General features: G+C 37.9%; 1 protein-coding gene across 2 annotated transcripts; it reads left to right on the top strand.

The window, feature by feature from the left end:
* The first annotated feature begins 11 nt into the window (after nt 1-11).
* Nucleotides 12-22754, top strand: ccl27a (chemokine (C-C motif) ligand 27a). 2 transcript variants are annotated; one of them, XM_056464492.1, is made up of 3 exons: nt 12-169; nt 12601-12724; nt 22484-22754. In XM_056464492.1, exons 1-3 carry the CDS (start codon nt 64-66, stop codon nt 22572-22574), a joined length of 321 nt encoding a protein of 106 aa, XP_056320467.1. In that variant the 5' UTR covers nt 12-63; the 3' UTR covers nt 22575-22754. The 2 variants fall into 2 exon arrangements, with proteins under 2 accessions (XP_056320467.1, XP_056320468.1); XM_056464493.1 differs by having other exon boundaries at nt 13-169; nt 12604-12724.
* Nucleotides 22755-23868: the final 1114 nt, after the last annotated feature.

Raw genomic sequence — 23868 nt, 5'->3', positions numbered from 1 at the left:
TGAGAAAGAGAAAGTGCGTATGTGCATGTGTGTGTGTGTGTGTGTGTGTGTGTGTGTGTTCAGATGATCTGCTCATCTTTCATTCAGTCTCAGAAAGCCACGATGGAGTTCAGATCATCATGTCTCCTGTTCGTCTGCTTCACCATCATCATCCTCATCGACAACAAAGGTCAGAAACAGACACACACACACACACACACACACACACACACACACACAAAAGTATTGGTCTCATTTTCAACACAAACTTACAAACTTTTTATTTATGATTGGTTTAAGAATTGTTAAAAAACAATAGAAAACAATAATAAAGTACTAAACCAACCAACCAATAAATAAATAAATAAATGCTAACACTATTTTAAATAACAATTCACACTATTAATTATACTGGCTTAATTCCTGCCTATGATTAACCCTTGTGCATATATATCGAGTTTATTTTGTGTTTATATTGACTCCCCTTTTGTTATGTTCAGGGTGAAAACATCCACTAAGTTAAACTGCTGTAAAAATTTAGTTTGTTTGTTTGTTTGCATAAATCTGTTAATCAACCTCAGTCCTGATCAAAACTACTAAATTGCTTTAAGTTACAGATCTGGTGAAAAAAAGCACACAGAATGAGGTATTTTCAATATAAAAAGTAATTGTGGACTGGATTTTTGTCTTGGACATGTGAAACAACATCTCCTTTGATGCATTGTAAGATTTTAATTTTTTCTCCATAATTTACTGCTGGTGGCTGTTTTTTTGCCTCATTTGACTTCCATTATAACCACATTTGATGGTGCATAAATACACCGTCTTTGTTTTTTATTTACTGCATGTAGTTCTAAGAGCTGAGATGCTTATTTAGATTTTACACATACACAGACACACACTTTAATTTGCTGTTATACTCCATATAAAATCCAGAAACTAAGCTTTATTTTATCTAAAGGGTTAATGCTGCCAACTGATGATCAACAGTAAAAATGACAGATTCTCCCTCCTCCCAAAACCAGCAACAATCAAGATTGCATGATTGTACGCTGTCATGGATTTGTAACCAAAAAATGTGATTATAATGGAAGTCAATGGGGCAAAAACAGACACCAACAGTAAATTAGGGAGAAAGAATGAAAATCAATCAAAACAATGCATCAAAGATGTTGTTTCACATGTCCAAGAGTTTAATGAAAGATAAAAAAATATCCAGTCCACAATTACTTTTCATATTGAAAATACGTCATTTTGTGTGTGTTTTGTCACCAAATCAGTGACATCCTTTATGAATTTAGCAATTAAAGAGTTAAAATCCTGTAACTTTCTAAGCAATTTAGTAGTTTTGATCAGGACTGAGGTTGATTTAACAGATTTATGCAAAACAAAACAAAAAAACTGCTGAAAAAATATGTATCCGATGAACTTTACAGCAGCTTAATTTAGTGGATATTTTCATCACGGACATAACAAAAGGGGAATAAACTTTTTTTTATTCAAAGACACAAAATCACTCCAGAGTGGATGAAAACATCCCCAACAGCACACAAGGGTTAAGATAATTATCATTATTAAAGGCTTAAATATTTCCCCAACAACTAAAGGATTAGTTTGTTCAGCTATTAGCAGGGATGTCCCGATACAACATTTTAACTTCCGATATTGCAGCCTTCAGTACGAACCGATACCGATACAAATCCAATACAATAATCAGCACAAATCATGAATACTTTACTTTTACCTATTTCGCTGAGTGGGATGTATGAACGGCTAGCTCAAACTGAGAACAAAAGTCAGCAACAATGAGTATGGAAGAAAACAACCAATTTATTAACTATTGGTAGCATAGATGAGAACATTTTACATAAGAATATCTAAAAAATGAATTAAAGAATGAATATTAAGACCCTGAAAAATATCTTACTTGAATAAGTATATTGAAATATATATTTTTAAAGTGCTAAATACTAATTAAAGGTCACTTCATTTATTTATTTTTTACCATCAGCAAATGGTAAAAACAGCTGAGAGCAGGAACAGAAACAAATAATGTTAACTGAGCAGCTGCTAAAGGTTGAGTGTCCAAAGTTTCAATCTCTCACACAGCTTCTTCGTTTCGAGCTGAAAAAAATCTTTCACACAGGGCAGCAGAAATAAGGAGTTATTGTTATAAGTTATTGTTAAATTAATAAAAATGTCCAGTATGGTTAGTGCAAACATTGACATGATCAGAGCAGTTTAATCTGTGTTTGTATCATGAGAAGATTATTGTATCACTGCTCCCAAACAAAACATTATTAATTTTATTATAATATATATATATATATATTGCACATATTATCTTGAACATAAATATACTGGCAGTCGCTGGATTGAAACACCTTTTCTCCACAGCACATACAATAATGGGACTATCAAGAATAATTTTATTTATCAAAATTTATTTTATTTGCATAATATAACTGCCCACATGGGGAAAGTAAGACAATGTAAAGAAAGACAGAACTGCAAACTCATGTGCAGAGCTGACACCGTTTATCAGAGCACTTTCTCTTTCTGGGCTTTTTAAAGAAGAGTTCAATATGGGAATGCCTCTAATTAAATTCTCCTTCTGCCCGAAGGTAACACGACTCTTTCTTTTAAACTGTAATGGCCCTCAGCAACACAATGATTACTTATTCTTAATTAACAGACAATTAAAACAACAGAGATGTTTAGCATTTAACACCTTTTACATGACACTGGTTCTCCACTATTTTACTCCTACTATACATGTGCACCACTGACAGCTCAAACGCTCTCCCTCTCTCTAGTCTTGGTGCTGCTGAGATTGAGATGAACCGGCCAAAGTTTGCATATAAAGTAATGCAAAAACGCAGCTAAAGAAAGCAGAATCCGGGACATGCGATTTAGAAATCCTAAATAGGAGTTTAGAAGTCCCGAATAGAGGACATGTCCAGGAAAAAGAGGATGTATTGTCACCCTAAATAATAAGCTGGATCAGTCTATTTAGTAAAAGGCTTTTCTTCTCCGCGTGTCCTCACGCTCTTCTCAAAGCTACTACCAAAGTCAGAACAGGTGTCCAGCGCGTCTCTGTGGGTCAGCAGCAGAGCATGCGAGTCTGTGGCAGAGTACTCTCAGTTTCTCACGCACACAGAACCGGGCCACTGAGGTGAAGTCTTCTGTGTGGGAAGCGCTGGTGTTGAATTAGGTATCACACTGGATGCCCCAGGACATGCCATGACCGAATTGAGGCTTGCACGATGTGCGCTACGTCGCCTTGCGTTGCTTAGCAGCGTATACAAAACAATGTAAAGATTGCTTGACGTGAAGTAAATAAACCAGTGAGATGTGCCGTTGATGATAGCGTCAGTGTGTGTCTCCGTCACAATAGATTTCTATCGTAATACACACCATAACTTAATGTGAAGAGCATGTTAAATCTTAAAGAGACTTTGCTAGCAAGCAGTGTTGTGATCACGTGAGCTTTACACGCTGGCTCTGCTGGATGGAATAGCTGTAACGGAGTTAGGAGATTTATAACACAGTCTGATATTGTTTTTTGGACTGAGATCGGGACATCCCTTGCTATTAGTCTTAGTTAATGATTTGCTAATAGCACGAAGCTTACTTTAAAATAAAGTGTGTCCAAATAAACTTTTGCTAAATTAATTTCTACTCCCTTTAAAACGTTGAGTCTGTTTTTAATTGACAATTAGATTGCTTTTTAAATGCATGAAGTTTAGTTTATATAATGTTTATTATGTTATGATCTTAAATCAAGATCTAAATAAATATATTTAATGAAAATGTAAGTTAATGATTCACCCATTAAGAATATTTTATAGTTTACTTCCTTGATGTCATTAACATTAACGATCATTACAAAAAACATCATATTTATAACAAAAATGTATGTAAAATATAAAACTAAATGCTAATTAAACACATTTCTACAATTTATATTGATTTAGGAATAATTATTTTGATATTTTTACTGGAAACTTAGATCAGAAGACAAATATTCCTGGGGCAACAAGGTGGCCTCACAGCAAGAAGATCGCTGGTTTGAGCCTCGGCTGGGTCAGCTGGCATTTCTGTGTGGAGTTTGCATGTCGTGGGTTTCCTCCGGGTGCTCCGGTTTCCCCCACAGTTCAAACACATGCGCTATAGGAGAATTGATGAAATAAATTGGCCGTAGTGTATAAGTGTGTGAGAATGAGTGTGTATGGGTGTTTCCCAGTACTGGGTTGCAGCTGGAAGGGCATTCTCTGTGTAAAACATTGGAATAGTTGGTGGTTAATTCCATTGGTGGTTGTATTGCTTTTATTTGTTAAATGTTTCTTTCAGATTCTGCTTTCTTCTCTGTCTTTAGTACTCCTTTGTACAGCACTTTGGTCAACCTTGGTTGTTTTTAAATGTGCTTTATAAATAAATATTGTGTTGTATTGTATTCCGCTGTGACGACTCCTGATGAATAAAGGGACTAAGCCAAAGGAAAATTATTCAATGAATAAAACTAAATGCCAATTCAACACTTTTTAAAAATGTATAGTGATTTAGGAATATTTATTTAGATGTTTCAGTGGAAAATTAGACCAAAAGACAAATCCTACTTTATTCTTTCTGCTCTCTTTAAAGCTTGGTTGCCATTTCAAACTACAAAATCTCATACTTTAATTACTTGCAAATAGTTTAAGTTTGCTTCACTACTTTCACATTTATGCATTTCTCATCATTAGTAACAATTATGCAGAGATTTACATGCATATTCCAGTTTGAGTTGAGTTTATTCCTGTTTAGTCTCTCCTCTGCGTAAATATGGGTGTTTCTAAAATTACAGGGACATTTTGAATCTCCTAAATAAACACATTTTATTGAAACAGTTTTGAAGAGCATCAATCATAATCTGGTCATTTCTAAAAATAATGTTTGTTTGTGTATTTAGGAACATTTTGTCTCAAAAATATGAACTTAAAGACTCAACTATAGTTATTTTTGACTTTCTTCGCCTCCTGAATTATTCATTCAGCTTCAATTATCATCAAATAATTAGTCTAATTTTCTTTTTGTGTTTACTCTATAAGTCGAGTAAACATTTGCATAAAACATCTAAATAATCTCAACTCTTGTTACTGTCAACTCTGTTATCGTCAACTCTGTTATCAGTCAACTCTGTTATCAGTCAACTCTGTTACCATCAACTCTGTTACCGTCAACTCTATTATCGTCAACTCTGTTACCGTCAACTCTGTTACGTCAACACTGTTACTGTCAACTCTGTTATCGTCAAGTCTGTTACTGTCAACTCTGTTATCAGTCAACTCTGTTATCAGTCAACTCTGTTACAGTCAACTCTGTTACAGTCAACTCTGTTATTAGTCAACTCTGTTATCAGTCAACTCTGTTATTAGTCAACTCTGTTATCAGTCAACTCTGTTATTAGTCAACTCTGTTATTCGTCAACTCTTATTCGTCAACTCTGTTATTCGTCAACTCTGTTATTCGTCAACTCTTATTCGTCAACTCTGTTATCAGTCAACTCTGTTATTAGTCAACTCTGTTATTCGTCAACTCTTATTCGTCAACTCTGTTATTCGTCAACTCTTATTCGTCAACTCTGTTATTCGTCAACTCTTATTCGTCAACTCTGTTATTAGTCAACTCTGTTATTCGTCAACTCTGTTACTGTCAACTCTGTTATCAGTCAACCATGTTATCAGCTATCTCTGTTACCATCAACTCTGTTACCGTCAACTCTATTATCGTCAACTCTGTTACCATCAACTCTGTTACCGTCAACTCTATTATCGTCAACTCTATTATCGTCAACTCTGTTACTATCAACTCTGTTATCGTCAAGTCTGTTATTCGTCAACTCTGTTATTCATCAACTCTGTTACTGTCAACTCTGTTATCAGTCAACTCTGTTACAGTCAACTCTGTTACAGTCAACTCTGTTATCAGTCAACTCTGTTATCAGTCAACTCTGTTATCAGTCAACTCTGTTATTAGTCAACTCTGTTATCAGTCAACTCTGTTATTAGTCAACTCTGTTATTCGTCAACTCTGTTATCAGTCAACTCTGTTATCAGTCAACTCTGTTATCAGTCAACTCTGTTACAGTCAACTCTGTTATCAGTCAACTCTGTTATCAGTCAACTCTGTTATTAGTCAACTCTGTTATTCGTCAACTCTGTTATTCGTCAACTCTGTTATCAGTCAACTCTGTTATTAGTCAACTCTGTTATCAGTCAACTCTGTTACTGTCAACTCTGTTATCAGTCAACCATGTTATCAGCTAACTCTGTTACCATCAACTCTGTTACCGTCAACTCTATTATCGTCAACTCTGTTACCGTCAACTCTATTATCGTCAACTCTGTTACCGTCAACTCTGTTACGTCAACTCTGTTACGTCAACTCTGTTAGTCAACTCTGTTATCGTCAAGTCTGTTATTCGTCAACTCTGTTATTCGTCAACTCTGTTACTGTCAACTCTGTTATCAGTCAACTCTGTTACAGTCAACTCTGTTACCGTCAACTCTGTTACCGTCAACTCTGTTATCAGTCAACTCTGTTATCGTCAACTCTTTTACCGTCAACTCTGTTACCAGCTAACTCTGTTACGTCAACTCTGTTACCGTCAACTCTGTTATCGTCAACTCTGTTACCCTCAACTCTGTTATCAGCTAACTCTGTTAGAGTCAACTCTGTTATCAGTCAACTCTGTTATCAGTCAACTCTGTTATCAGTCAACTTTGTTACCGTCAACTCTGTTATCAGCTAACTCTGTTACAGTCAACTCTGTTATCAGTCAACTCTGTTATCAGTCAACTCTGTTACCGTCAACTCTGTTATCAGTCAACTCTGTTATCAGCTAACTCTGTTACAGTCAACTCTGTTATCTGTCAACTCTTTTATCAGTCAACTCTGTTATCGTCAACTCTGTTACTGTCAACTCTGTTATCGTCAACTCTGTTATCGTCAACTCTGTTACTGTCAACTCTGTTATCAGTCAACTCTGTTACTGTCAACTCTGTTATCAGTCAACTCCGTTACTGTCAACTCTATTATCGTCAACTCTGTTATTCATCAACTCTGTTATCAGTCAACCCTGTTATTCGTCAACTCTGTTATTCGTCAACTCTGTTACTGTCAACTCTGTTACTGTCAACTCTATTATCGTCAACTCTGTTATCGTCAACTCTGTTACTGTCAACTCTGTTATCAGTCAACTCTGTTATCGTCAACACTGTTATCGTCAACTCTGTTACTGTCAACTGTTACTGTCAACTCTGTTATCATCAACTCTGTTACTGTCAACTCTGTTATTGTCAACTCTGTTACTGTCAACTCTGTTATCAGTCAACTCTGTTATCATCAACTCTGTTACTGTCAACTCTGTTATTGTCAACTCCGTTACTGTCAACTCTGTCATCGTCAGCTCTGTTACTGTCAACTCTGTTATTCGTCAACTCTGTTATCAGTCAACCCTGTTATTCGTCAACTCTGTTATTCGTCAACTCTGTTACTGTCAACTCTGTTATTCGTCAACTCTGTTATCAGTCAACCCTGTTATTCGTCAACTCTGTTATTCGTCAACTCTGTTACTGTCAACTCTGTTACTGTCAACTCTGTTATCAGTCAACTCTGTTATCGTCAACACTGTTATCGTCAACTCTGTTACTGTCAACTGTTACTGTCAACTCTGTTATCGTCAACTCTGTTACTGTCAACTCTGTTATCGTCAACTCTGTTACTGTCAACTCTGTTATCAGCTAACTCTGTTATCGTCAACTCTGTTATCGTCAACTCTGTTATCGTCAACTCTGTTATCAGTCAACTCCGTTACTGTCAACTCTGTTATCGTCAACTCTGTTACTGTCAACTCTGTTATCGTCAACTCTGTTACTGTCAACTCTGTTATTCGTCAACTCTGTTATCAGTCAACCCTGTTATTCGTCAACTCTGTTATTCGTCAACTCTGTTATTCGTCAACTCTGTTATTCGTCAACTCTGTTACTGTCAACTCTGTTATTCATCAACTCTGTTACTGTCAACTCTGTTACTGTCAACTCTGTTATTCGTCAACTCTGTTATCAGTCAACCCTGTTATTCGTCAACTCTGTTATTCGTCAACTCTGTTATCAGTCAACCCTGTTATTCGTCAACTCTGTTATCAGTCAACCCTGTTATTCGTCAACTCTGTTACTGTCAACTCTGTTATCGTCAACTCTGTTACTGTCAACTCTGTTATTCGTCAACTCTGTTATTCGTCAACTCTGTTATCAGTCAACCCTGTTATTCGTCAACCCTGTTATTCGACAACTCTGTTATTCGTCAACTCTGTTACTGTCAACTCTGTTATTCGTCAACTCTGTTACTGTCAACTCTGTTATCAGTCAACTCTGTTATTCGTCAACTCTGTTATTTGTCAACTCTGTTACTGTCAACTCTGTTATCGTCAACTCTGTTATCGTCAACTCTGTTACTGTCAACTCTATTATTGTCAACTCTGTTACTGTCAACTCTGTTATCGTCAACTCTGTTACTGTCAACTCTGTTATCAGCTAACTCTGTTATCAGTCAACTGTTATCAGTCAACTCCGTTACTGTCAACTCTGTTATCGTCAACTCTGTTACTGTCAACTCTGTTATTCGTCAACTCTGTTATCAGTCAACCCTGTTATTCGTCAACTCTGTTATTCGTCAACTCTGTTATTCGTCAACTCTGTTATTCGTCAACTCTGTTATCAGTCAACCCTGTTATTCGTCAACTCTGTTATTCGTCAACTCTGTTATTTGTCAACTCTGTTATTCGTCAACTCTGTTATTCGTCAACTCTGTTGTTCGTCAACTCTGTTATTCGTCAACTCTGTTACTGTCAACTCTGTTATTTGTCAACTCTGTTATTCGTCAACTCTGTTGTCAGTCAACCCTGTTATCCGTCAACTCTGTTATTCGTCAACTCTGTTACTGTCAACTCTGTTACTGTCAACTCTGTTATACGTCAACTCTGTTATTCGTCAACTCTGTTATCAGTCAACCCTGTTATTCGTCAACTCTGTTATTCGTCAACTACGTTACTGTCAACTCTGTTATCGTCAACTCTGTTACTGTCAACCCTGTTATTCGTCAACTCTGTTATTCGTCAACTCTGTTACTGTCAACTCTGTTATCGTCAACTCTGTTACTGTCAACTCTGTTATCAGTCAACTCTGTTATCGTCAACTCTGTTACTGTCAACTGTTACTGTCAACTCTGTTATCATCAACTCTGTTACTGTCAACTCTGTTATCGGCTAACTCTGTTATCGTCAACTCTGTTATCGTCAACTCTGTTACTGTCAACTCTGTTATCAGTCAACTCTGTTATCAGTCAACTCCGTTACTGTCAACTCTGTCATCGTCAACTCTGTTATCCGTCAACTCTGTTATCAGTCAACCCTGTTATTCGTCAACTCTGTTACTGTCAACTCTGTTATCAGTCAACTCTGTTATCGTCAACTCTGTTACTGTCAACTGTTACTGTCAACTCTGTTATCGTCAACTCTGTTACTGTCAACTGTTATCGTCAACTCTGTTATCGTCAACTCTGTTACTGTCAACTGTTACTGTCAACTCTGTTATCGTCAACTCTGTTACTGTCAACTCTGTTATCGTCAACTCTGTTACTGTCAACTCTGTTATCAGCTAACTCTGTTATCGTCAACTCTGTTATCATCAACTCTGTTACTGTCAACTCTGTTATCAGTCAACTCTGTTACTGTCAACTCTGTTATCGTCAACTCTGTTACTGTCAACTCTGTTATCAGCTAACTCTGTTATTCGTCAACTCTGTTATCAGTCAACCCTGTTATTCGTCAACTCTGTTATTCGTCAACTCTGTTACTGTCAACTCTGTTATTCGTCAACTCTGTTATCAGTCAACCCTGTTATCCGTCAACTCTGTTATTCGTCAACTCTGTTATTCGTCAACTCTGTTACTGTCAACTCTGTTACTGTCAACTCTGTTATTCGTCAACTCTGTTATCAGTCAACCCTGTTATTCGTCAACTCTGTTATTCGTCAACTCTGTTATCAGTCAACCCTGTTATTCGTCAACTCTGTTATCAGTCAACCCTGTTATTCGTCAACTCCGTTACTGTCAACTCTGTTATTCGTCAACTCTGTTACTGTCAACTCTGTTATTCGTCAAATCTGTTATCAGTCAACTCTGTTATTCGTCAACTCTGTTATCAGTCAACCCTGTTATTCGTCAACCCTGTTATTCGACAACTCTGTTATTCGTCAACTCTGTTACTGTCAACTCTGTTATTCGTCAACTCTGTTATCAGTCAACTCTGTTATCAGTCAACTCTGTTATCAGTCAACCCTGTTATCCGTCAACTCTGTTATTCGTCAACTCTGTTATTCGTCAACTCTGTTGCTGTCAACTCTGTTACTGTCAACTCTGTTATCAGTCAGCCCTGTTATTCGTCAACTCTGTTATCAGTCAACCCTGTTATTCGTCAACTCTGTTATCGTCAACTCTGTTACTGTCAACTCTGTTATTCGTCAACTCTGTTATCAGTCAACTCTGTTATCAGTCAACCCTGTTATTCGTCAACTCTGTTATTCGTCAACTCTGTTATTCGTCAACTCTGTTATTCGTCAACTCTGTTATTCGTCAACTCTGTTACTGTCAACTCTGTTATTTGTCAACTCTGTTATTCGTCAACTCTGTTGTCAGTCAACCCTGTTATCCGTCAACTCTGTTACTGTCAACTCTGTTACTGTCAACTCTGTTACTGTCAACTCTGTTATTCGTCAACTCTGTTATTAGTCAACCCTGTTATTCGTCAACTCTGTTATTCGTCAACTCTGTTATTCGTCAACTCTGTTATCAGTCAACCCTGTTATTCGTCAACTCTGTTATTCGTCAACTACGTTACTGTCAACTCTGTTATCGTCAACTCTGTTACTGTCAACTCTGTTATTCGTCAACCCTGTTATTCGTCAACTCTGTTATTCGTCAACTCTGTTATCAGTCAACCCTGTTATTCGTCAACTCTGTTATTCGTCAACTCTGTTATTCGTTAACTCTGTTATCAGTCAACCCTGTTATTCGTCAACTCTGTTATTCGTCAACTCTGTTACTGTCAACTCTGTTATTCGTCAACTCTGTTATCAGTCAACCCTGATATACGTCAACTCTGTTATTCGTCAACTCTGTTATTCGTCAACTCCGTTATCAGTCAACCCTGTTATTCGTCAACTCTGTTATTCATCAACTCCGTTACTGTCAACTCTGTTATTCGTCAACTCTGTTACTGTCAACCCTGTTATTCGTCAACTCTGTTATTCGTCAACTCTGTTATCCGTCAACCCTGTTATTCGTCAACTCTGTTATTCGTCAACTCCGTTACTGTCAACTCTGTTATAGTCAACTCTGTTACTGTCAACTCTGTTATTCGTCAACTCTGTTATTCGTCAACTCTGTTATTCGTCAACTCTGTTATTCGTCAACTCTGTTATCAGTCAACCCTGTTATTCGTCAACTCTGTTATTCGTCAACACTGTTATCGTCAACTCTGTTACTGTCAACTCTGTTACTGTCAACTCTGTTACTGTCAACTCTGTTATCGTCAACTCTGTTATCGTCAAATCTGTTACTGTCAACACTGTTATCGTCAACTCTGTTACTGTCAACTCTGTTACAGTCAACTCTGTTATCGTCAACTCTGTTACTGTCAACTCTGTTATCAGTCAACTCTGTTACTGTCAACTCTGTTATTCATCAAATCTGTTACTGTCAACTCTGTTATCTGTCAACTCTGTTACTGTCAACTCTGTTATTCATCAACTCTGTTATCAGTCAACTCTGTTATTCGTCAACTCTGTTATTCGTCAACTCTGTTATCAGTCAACTCTGTTATCAGTCAACTCTGTTATCAGTCAACTCTGTTATTCGTCAACTCTGTTATTCGTCAACTCTGTTATCAGTCAACTCTGTTATTCGTCAACTCTGTTACCTTCAACTCTGTTATTCGTCAACTCTGTTACCTTCTACTGTGTTATCAGTCAACTCTGTTACCTTCAACTCTGTTATTCGGTCAACTCTGTTATTCGGTCAACTTTGTTACTGTCAACTCTGTTATCGTTAACCCTGTTACTGGCAACTCTTTTACCGTCAACTCTGTTACCGTTAGTGGTTTTAAAAATGTAACAATATGCTAAATAACAATTAGTAACCGAATCAAATATTCCCTATCACATTTCAGCATTTTGCATTATTCTACCTTAGCGATGTGTTCGGCTTACTGTAAATGATACTTTTTTTGAACATCATTCCAGTTCAAGGAAATTGAATAGAAAATGATTGAAATGTACCGGTAATTCTGGAATGAATGATTATGGGTCATTAATGAGTTTCGTTAACTCTTAAACACACAGTGAGTCACTCTGGATGACACTGATGTGCTCAGACATGCGTCGCCTTTAAAAGCTTTTATGAGAATACAGAACATGCCTTTTTATGAATAAAGACGCCTCTGTGTCTGTGAGATCTTTATTGTTGGAGGGCTTCATTAATGTGATATAAGCTTTTCAGTACCAGATGTTGTTTTTGTTCCAGCAGGTGCAGCCATTCCAACATGCTGTCTGAGTGTTTCACACAGAATCCCAAAAAGTGTACTGCGATCAGTCAGAAGATACGAAGTCCAGGACAGATCTGGACACTGTGAGATCGATGCTCTAATGTGAGTGTTTATGTGAGCTGATGCGTTTGCATTCTTTATTTGACAACATTAAAAGTTATACACACACAATTGTCAACTCTGTTACTCAACACTGACACTGATTCACTTATTACAGTTTAGCATTTTAAGTTAGTTTTTATTTAAAGGTGCTGTATGTACATTTTTGACTCTTATAAAGCATTAAAATACTTCAGAATATTTCAGAAACATGCTTAGTGAACATACATGTTTATCTGAAAAACAATGCTAAAGTCTGAAGTCTGATATTCTCCTTTAAAAATGTGCGTTATTTTTTCTGGTTTCTGTAACCCTGGCCCCTGCCACTTTCAGTAGTATAAATATTGCAATCATAAAGCCGAGCAGGTTAAATTGTAACGGTGTCCTAACAGCATGCAATGTGAATAGATTCCAGCAACAAACAGTTTGACTTTCTGCACGCAATGCAACATGCCAGAAACATTTAAATACAGCCATTCAGAAGCACAGAATAATGCACTGCACTTCAACGAAATGGTAGAGTTTATAATTTAGTTAATGCATATTAATCTTCTTTACATTATTAAAAAGTGACTGATATTTGTTGGTTTGTACAGTTCAGACTTTAATTTTGAAATATGTTTATTTTATTTTCAAGATCTGAGGTAAATCCGTCTGCTGCCACTTTCAGATTGGCGATAAACGTCAAAAACATTTAAACTTACATTTGTAGCATTTACCACTAAATATTGCACATAATCAGTACCTGAGGGGATTTTTGTACACTCTCAGAAAAGATGGTACAGTGTTGTACCAAAGAAGATGCAAACCGTTTACTGGGGCAGCACCTTTTAATGGAACAGAATTGTACCTTAAGACAAAGAAACTAATGTATACCATTGCAGTTTTAAGGACATGATTTATACCATGGATAACCAAAATGTACCTTTGGTTTTTAAAACCTGCAGATGCAATATTGCAGCTTCATCAAAGGTGCGAATCTGATCCATGAAGGCACCACTACTGTGACAAGACACTTTGTACCTTAACAGTGTTAAAAGTGCTCCTTCAAGATCTATTCAAAGGCATTTTACTTTATCCAAAAGGTGTCGATTTATTTCCAGTAAATATAAATCATCAAATACATTTTAAGTGAAGTTTAATTTTAAAGTAATTTCGAGAGGAGCACGTGCTCATGATTGACTCAGCTGGTTCACATTAGCTAATCATGATCCTCCAATCAAAGGATCCCAAGTCACTATATATCCTCATTTCCTCTCTACAACTATCTTCATCTGGAAGAAACCCTCCTCCTCCCCTTCTTCCACCTTTATCCAGAATGGACGGTGGCCCAGTGACTAGCACTGTTGCCTCACAGCAAGAATATCAATGGCGTTGGGTCTTCACTGGGCCATCTGGTGTTTCTGTATGGAGTTTGCATGTTCTCCTCGTGTCCACGTGGGTTTCCCTTGGGTTCCCCGGTTTCCTCCAACCATCCAAATGTGCTCTATATCAGTGTTTCCCAACCCTGTTCCTGAAGGCACACCAACAGTACACATTTTCAACCTCTCCCTAATCAAACACACCTGAATCAGCTCATCAGGACATTAGAAGTGACTCCAAAACCTCAAGTTAATGGGTCAGATAAGGGAGACATCTAAAATATGCACTGTTGGTGTGCCTTCAGGAACAGGGTTGGTAAACACTGCTCTATATTATAGATAAAATAAGCCTAAATCTTTTTATTCTAATGTCTTACTCTCAGGACGTTCACCTTGGCCTCAGTAGCGAGGGAGTTTCAGATCGACCTGAGCTCAGTCTCCCCTCGCCCTGTGAAAGGAGGGAGCCCTGGGCTCGAGGATCCCTTGAGCTCAGGGCTCTCTCCCAGGACAGCACGCCAAACAAGCTATGTATAACTCGTGAGCTAAGTGTGAACTCTTGAAACAATGTTTTTACAAGTTATTTTTGTGTAAATGCACCTTTTCCATTCACCCATCTACAATATAAAACAGTTTATTTCCGCCAGTTTTCACACAATATCTTTGTAATAACGTAAAAGTTAATTAAATTTACTCATTTTTAACATAGAAACAGAATTATGCAGTATATATAAGTATTATAACGAGATATGCACAATGTTTCAGTAGTTTTACAATAGTCAAATGTCTGCATGAACACTTCTGCATATGCAGGACTTTTGCCAGCTCATGTGTGTAGTAGAAATCAAACAGCAAACGGTGCAGATATCAATAATGAAACTGTGTTCATCAGAAAATGCTGACCAAATGTTTATTAAAAATGCCTTAAATGTTTATAATACTTATAGTTTTGTTTTATCAGTTGTTTTATTTCATTCATTCATTTTCTTTTCAGCTTAGACCCTTTATTAATCAGTGGTCATCACAGCGGAATGAACCACCAACTTATCCAGCACATGTTTTACGCAGCGGATGCCCTTCCAGCTGCAACCCACCCCTGGAAAACCCTTACATACACACTCATACACTACGGCCAATTTAATTCATCAATTCCCCTATAGCGCATGTGTTTGGACTGTGGGGGAAACCGGAGCACCCGGAGGAAACCCACGCCAACACGGGGAGAACATGCAAACTCCACACTGAAACGCCAACTGACCCAGCCCCAGCTGGGGCTCGAACCAGTGACCTTCTTGCTGTGAGGCGATTGTGCTACCCACTGCGCCACAGTGCAGTTATATTAAAGACACAGCACATTGATTTTGTGGCACCAGGTTAACTTTCTGACACCTTTACAGCACTCATGTACATTAACAATAAATACAGGCCACAACTGAACCTTGAGGATGGTCTCCAAGTGGCATTCTTCAAAATTAAACGATGAATAGACTTGGGCCTATTGGTACGTGTGAGCCGGTGTGTAATGTTTATTTATTTATAACCACCTCAGAGGATATTGGGGGTCGCGAGTCACTGGTGTTGGCATCGCAGGCTGAAAAGTTTGCCCTGCTTTAACACCTTAGTATTCATTCATTAATTTTCTTTTCGTCTTAATCACTTTATTAATCAGAGGTCACCACAGCGGAATGAACCGCCAACTTATCCAGCATATACTTTACGCAGCGGATGCCCTTCCAGCTGCAAACCATCACCCATACACACTCATTCACACATACACTACGGCCAGTTTAGTTCATCAACTCCCCTATAGCGCATGTGTTTGGACCGTGGGGGAAACCGGAGCACCTGGAGGAAACCCACGCCAACACGGGGAGAACATGCAAACTCCACACAGAAACGCCAATGAGATGTAATTGAATTAAATATATGAATTTGGTTCACTGAAGCATGTAAATTTATTACACAAGCTACTGAAAATAGCTGACCCCGATAGTAAATTCGCAGAAGAATTGTGTCCTGCTGAGCCAAACAAATGGCAGCAAACTGACGCAGCTCTGTGATTGGCCAAAATGCTTAGTTTGACTTTTCGATGATCGTCTGCTTATCCCTGTTGATCACCCCTGACCAGCCTGATCTCACGAGAAAACGTAAGTATTTTACGTTTTGTCAGTTTAGTGGCTAATTCTTACAAATTCGTTCAGTCGTACGAAATTGTACGATTTTAAAAAGGAGGCGTGGTACCTAACCCCACCCCTAAACCCAACCGTCATTGGTGGATGAGCAAATCGTAAAAAAAAAGTACGAATTAGATCGTACGAATTCATACGAATTAGCCACTAAATCAAAAAGTAACGAATTTCCGTGAGATTGTGTTGCCCTGACCTACTTTCTGCGCGATATGAATTTCACGATCTGAATTTCTGGTTTTGAATTTTAGAATATTGAATTTGATTTCATCTTTAAAACTGCATTTTTACAAACCCAATATCTGCAGTCTATGAATTAAGAACACAAAAAAATCTCAAGTTTGAAACTACGTCTATAAAAATCTGACTTAAAAACATTCAGTAGTCTTAAATTTCAGATATTCAATATACAGTGGTGGAAAGAGTACTAAAGAATCATACTTAAATAAAAGCACCATTACTTGCCTAAGAATGTAGTGCAGGTAGAGTAAAAGTATCTGTTGTCAACATTACTCAAAGTATAAGTAGAACGTAGACCTTTCAAAAGTACTCAAGAGTAGTGAGTATTACACTGGTAAAAGCTGATGATTTACATGTAATTTGTGGATGTGTGTGTAAACGTAACATTCTGTAGTGCATTTAGTTATTGCCCATCAGGCACACGACATCATAAGATGTTAATATTAGGTTAGATTTAGGTTGTGATGTCAGGTGACCAAAATTCAATGTCTAGCCAGCGTCTAAGGACAACGTTATTTTGATGTCTAATAATGTCGTCAAATGATGTTGTTATTTGGTTGATTTTAGGTTGTGTTCCAACGTCGCGCCAACATCTTAAATCAACGTCATATTGATGTCAAATTCTGACATTTATTCATCAGGTATGGCAACCAAAATCTAACATCTGATAGACGTCATAGTGGTAACGTCCACACAGCGTCAAGCTGTAACATCATTAGACGTTGATATTTGGTTGATTTCAGTCTGACGTGGGGTTCTTATGTCAACCCGATTTTCATTTCCAAACAAAATGCAGCGTCCCCACGAGGTTGGGATACAATGTCAATCTGACGTCATGTTGACGTCTTGTGCCTGCTGGGTGCTTAAGGTCATTTCGGGCATCATACAGTAAACATCCGTCATCTTCTCATCAGTAATGAGCATCTAAACAGTCTCTGGGTCATTGTGTGTGATGATTTTGGACATCTTCCTGGGCACTTTTAATTCTTCCAAACAGTTTGCTGCAATTATAAATCGCCCATGTCTTGAGGTAGTTTATTATGAAGCGATTTACGTGCGATTTAATTGGACATGAATCACGGGGTGAAGTTTCACAGACTAATTTCGAGAGGAGCATGTGATATGATTGACTGCAGCTGGCCACTCATCTACATTCACTAGTTAGCTAATCAGATTAACCCCAACTCACTATAAGTAGCCTAGCTAGAACTACTCTATCTTCGTTTTCCGAACCCCCCATCCACCCCTTCTCCTCCTTTCCTCCTTAACCACGGAGAGCTCTCGAGAACCACCTGATCTCATACTCCCCTTATATGCTCTATGGACCAGGCGGGAGCCCTGGGCTCAACTATCTCCGAGCTCAGGGTTCTCTCCCGGGACAGCATGCCGAACCTGCTAACAGTTGTCAAACAATATCTAAGTGTGAAACGATATTTTTCCAATCTCCATAGACAAGAAATAATAAAGTAGTGACTCTGGGTCAATGCGTGTAAAGATTTTGGACATCTTCTTGGACACTTTTAATTCTTCCAAATGGTTTGCTGCAATTATAAATCGCCCATGTCTTGAGGTAGTTCATTATGGTGCTATTTACCTTCTATGTGTGATTTGATTGGACTCGCAGGACTGATTTTTCTAATCCCCATAGACAAGAGAAAATAAAGTAGTGAATAAAGTAGTGACTGCAGGTTGAAGGAAAGTAGTGGAGTAAAAATACCAATACTGCACTACAAATGTACTCAAGGGGAAGTATAAGTACACATGTTTAAAACTACTTAGCGAATTACAATTTCTGAGAAAAACTACTTAATTACAGTAATTTGAGTATTTGTAATGTGTTGCTTTACACCACTGGAAATAAATATAAATGAATAAATAAATAAATGGCATATATTATTCAGTTTTATTAACTTACAGTTGTTAATCATTCAAATAAACACAATTCAAATTCTGATTGTTTTGGCATATTATCAGCTCCATAAATACGCACATGCGGTAAACATTGTGCAGTGAAAACAGGCTGCACGGCAATAATTTGTGCACTCCCACAAATGCTCCCAAATATATTGAGCTTTCGGGTGCATATGCAACCAAAATGGTCACAATTTCAAGTCCTGCAATTTCAATTTCAAGCAGATTCAAGCACTTTGTCCAAAATCCAAGCACCTTGAAGACACTATATTGAAAATCAAGCATTTTCCAGGATTTCCAGCACCTGTAAGAACCCTCAGGGTTTCTGCAGGTTTCATCGAGTTCAATTTAAGGCTTTTAGAGACATTTTTAAGACCCTTATGAATGACATTGTAGACTCATGAAGGGCTAAAGGCTAAGGAATTTTTAAATGGCCCAGATGCAAAAGATTTTTATTTGCCCTATCAAAAACAAGTTATTATAATTTTATACATTTAATAAATAATATTTTTTATATATTTTATTTCTTAGCAAAATATTTTAAATATTGTGTAAAAACAAGCTCGCTCTACTTGTATCCATACACTTTTTTCCAACATAAACTTTCTTTTAAGAAAAAATAAATGTTTTAAAAGTTTTAAAAGCTATCATAAACTAAATCTATGCACAATAATCTGTGCAGGCCAGTGTCCTCAGCAGTAAATACAGAGAGAACTTTTAAAGAACTGTTCAAGAGTTCACACTTAGCCGATGATTCATCAAAGCTTGTTTGGCATGCTGTCCCGGGAGAGAGCCCCGAGCTCAAGGGGTCCTCGAGCCCGGGGCTTCCTCCCGTTTGCAGAGCGAGAGGGGAGCCTGAGCTTGGTGGATCTCAGAACTCCCCGTCTGCAGTAGCTAAGTGAACACGTGAGGAAAAAAGGGGGCTAGACAAATGCTTGATTGTTATGCATGATGTATATTTTTTGGATGGTGGGAGGAAACCGGAGAACCCGGGGAAAACCCACACGGACACGGGGAGAATATACGAACTCCTCACAGAAACACCTACCGACCTGGCAGGACCAGAGCTGGCAGTGTTCTTGCTGTGGGGCTAACAGTGCTAACCACTGGGCCTCCGTGCCGTCCGATCTATAGTGAAGGAGGAGAATGGGGAGGAAGGGGGGTTAAGATAAAGTGGGCTGAAAACTGTGGTTATTTATAGTAGCTTATGGCTCATATGATTGTATGATACTGATTAGCTTAATATGAGACCGGCTGTGATAAATCATAAGCACGTGATCCTCTCGAAATTACTTTATGAATAAACCTCACTTATTGTAAGGAAATAATTAAACCATTATGATAAATAGTTTCCCTGTGATGGGTTGCATCTGGAAGGGCATCCACTGGGTAAAACATATGCTGGATAAGTTGGCGGTTCATTCCACAGTGGCGAGCCCAGATTAATAAAGGGACTAAGCTGAAAAGAAATGAATGATAGAGTTAAAAAAATTTAAATTAAAGGTTTTATTTAGATGATTGTTGATGATTGTATGCGATTTGGCCAGATTGATTAGCAACTTATGAATAAAGAAAAATTTAGACCAGTTTAAAAATAGATTTAAGACCTACAACACAATATTTCAGTAAATTTAAGACTTTTTAAGGCCTAAAATTTGGATTTTGAGATAAGACATTTTAAGACGTTTTAAGACCCCGCAGAAACCCAGACCCTGTAAAAAGACTTTCTCCCTATTTCACTGGAAACTCTACAAGGATAAATATTCCTGTTATTCGCAATGTGAACATCTCAAAGCATAATAATCTGACTAATACTTTGGCACCATTTTCTTTAAAACCTTAAATACCATCATTTACTTTTAATGACCCTTTTAAAACACTAATCGTGCTATAATGTTCTTGTTAATGTGTCAGTGGAGGTGCTTTCAAAACAGTTAGACACAACTTTTTTGGCAGTCTGCATTTTATTTTTAGGTCTCACTTTATTTTGATGGTCCATTTGTTTATTTAAGTTACATCGCATCTACATGCCAACTAATTCTCATGAGATTATAAGTAGACTGTTAGGGTTGGGGTTAGTGTAAGTTGACATGTACTTGCAAAGTCTCTAATAGTCAGTTAAATGCCTGATAAAGGAGCAGGATCAGCAGATATTAAGCAGACAGTCTACTAATACTCAAATAGACCAGCAAAATAAAGTGTTACCTATTTTTACTTTGTTTTGTACTATAAAGACTGCAAAATAGTCAAAGTGTGGTAGGGCTTCTCGATAATGGGAAAAATCATGATTATTTTGGTCATAATTGTAATCAGGATTATTCAAAACGATTATCAGCTGAAGTCAGAATTATTGACCCCCCCCCTCTCTGTTTATTTTTTTTTTTTATAATTATTTCCCAAATGATGTTGAACAGTGTGACTAGTCTCTTAGACCATTGTTTCCCAACCCTGTTCCTGAAGGCACACCAACAGTCCACATTTTCAACCTCTCCCTAATCAAACACACCTGAATCATCTTATCATAACATCAGAAGAGACTCCAACACCTGAAGTTAATGGATCAGAAAAGGGAGACATCCAAAATACATACTGTTGGTGTGCCTCCAGGAACAGGGTTGGGAAACCCTGTCTTAGACCATCCCACTGATCGACTGAAGTGGGAAGGACAGAGACTCATCTGCGCAATTGGGAACACCTGGTTTGCCCTCTATAAAAAGCGAGTGTTTGCTTGTAGAGAGCCGTGCTTTTGCTCCTGTTTGTTTTGTTTTGTTTCTTTCTAGCTTTAGCTGATGTTTGCTTTTTGCTAACCTCAAGTGAGCACTTGATTAATCTTTAATGTTTAAATAAATATTTTTCGGTACTAAACCATCTCGTGTATGTCCTCCCTTTAATTTGTCATTGCCTTTGAGCCGGGTCGTGACAAACAGATTCAGGAATTTGTCACAGTATTTCCTATAATATTTTTTCTTCTGGAGAAAGTCTAATTTGCTTTATTTCGACTAGAATAAAAGCAGCTTTAAACATTTTGAAACCCATTTTCAGGTCAATATTATTATCCCCCTTAAAGCTATATTAGTTTAGGATTGTCTGCAGAAGAGACTACTGTTATACAATCACTTGCCTAATTACCCTAATTAAGCCTTTAAATGTCACTTTAATCTGAATGCTTGAACAATATCTAGTCTAATATTATTTACTGTCATCATGACAGAGTAAATAAATCAGTTATTAGAGATGAGTTATTAAAACTATTATGATTAGAAATGTGCTGAAGAAAACAGAAATTGGGGGAAAGGGTCTCTATTAATCCAGCAGGGCTAATAATTCTGACTTCAGCTGTATATACACAGTTATTTTCCTCCCTGTAAATAAGGGAAATAAATACAATAGAATAAAAATCTGAAATAACCTGTGCTTGAAGCATCTTCACTGAGAGGAAAACACTTTAATTACAGCTCCAGCAGTCCTTCAGTCAAGAGCAGTGAGGGATTTTCTCCTGTTGTTGTTTGATTGATGATTAAATCAGTCAGCAGCAGGAATATTGTGCGCTGTCTCTTTAAGAGCAGTGCGCTTCTGATTTATGCTTTCTCTTTCACATGTCTTTTGATTCTCAACTCGTTTGTTTATTACTTAAATGAGGGTTAATATGAATAATCACTGAACACCGCGTTCTGACACGTGTTTGACCATTAAAGCGCTCACATTAAGATGACTTTAGATGTGCTCTGCTCGTCTCTGACACTGAACACACACACACACACACACACTTTTAAAAACATGAATGATTCGACCTCAGTGAATGATGCGCATCCCCTGCTGCAGACGTTACATTACAGCACATGCTTTTACTAATGTTCAGGTGGAGCTGAGCTTTGCAGAGCAACAAATGTGTACAACTGGAAAGGGAATAATATATGACGCAATAATCGTTTATCTCCATTAATGCACTTTCATAATCGTTAGAAGCCAAAACCGAATCTTCGAGTAACTGCACAGCTCTAAAGTGTGGCTCCACTAACGTATTATTAGACAATGTTTATTAACAGGAGTGTGTTTCTGCTCTCCAGATTACACTTCAAGAGGAGGAAACTCTGTGCTCATCCCAAACTGGAGAGATTCTTGAAGAAAATGAAAAAGCGCAGAGTTGAAAAGCCTTAAAGGAGAGAGCTCCAGTGTGAAATCGCGGATCTACAGACGGCTTCAGGACTCTTCATGACTTTAAATCTGTTTATTTTTATAGAAAGTCATCATGAAAACACTTCAGGCAGTGTGTATGGCCAAATACTGTGTGTGTTATCTTCAAATATAATCATCAAATAAACACTTGCTTCAGTTTTGGCTGATTTTGCACTCTAATGAAATGCACACGCACACACGCACGCACACACACACACACACACACACACGCACGCACGCACGCACACACGCACACTCTTTCTGTCTCATACAAACACACACACATCATGCACACACACACACACACACACACACACTTTCTGTCTCATACAAACACACACACATCATGCACACACACACACGCACACACTCTCTCTCTTTCTCTCACATTAAAACACTCTCCTAAAAACACAAACAGACACACACAGGCACATTACGCACATACATTACACACATTTACGCACATGCACAAACACACACACTCACTCACATTATACATATGCACACACACTGTCTCTCACACTAACACACTCAAATACACACACACACACACACACACACACACACACACACACACACACACACACACACACACTTTCTGTCTCATTAAAACACTCTCTCAAAAACACAAACACACACACACAGGCACATTACGCACATACATTACACACATTTCTGCACATACACACACTCTGTCTCTCACACACACATTCTCTCACATACACACAAACATACACACACAGATTCAAACGCATATTTACACACATACACACACTCACATTATGCATATGCACACACACACTGTCTCTCACACAAACACACTCAAATACACATTTAAGCACACACACACACACACACACGCACACTCTCTTTCTGTCTCATAAAAACACTCTTTCAAAAACACACAGGCACATTATGCACATACATTACACACATGCACACACACACTCACGCACATTTACGCACACACACACTGTCTCTCACACAAACACACTCAAATACACATTTATGCACATACCCACATACAAACAAAAATACCAACACACTGTCTCTCTCTCTCGCACACACACACACTCTCACACAAACACTCAAATACACATTTATGCACATGCACACACATACACACAAACATATACACACACACACTGTCTCTCACACAAACACTCTCTCACATACACACAAGCATACACACACAGACTCAAACGCACATGCACGCACATACGCACATACACACACACACACACTGTCTCTCACACATACATTCTCTCACACACAC

Source organism: Danio aesculapii, chromosome 8 (genome assembly GCF_903798145.1).
Source record: "Danio aesculapii chromosome 8, fDanAes4.1, whole genome shotgun sequence".
In the NCBI taxonomy this organism is placed as follows: domain Eukaryota; kingdom Metazoa; phylum Chordata; class Actinopteri; order Cypriniformes; family Danionidae; genus Danio; species Danio aesculapii.
Note: the sequence above shows the minus strand (reverse complement) of the source record. Positions and strands in the feature narration are given on the sequence as shown.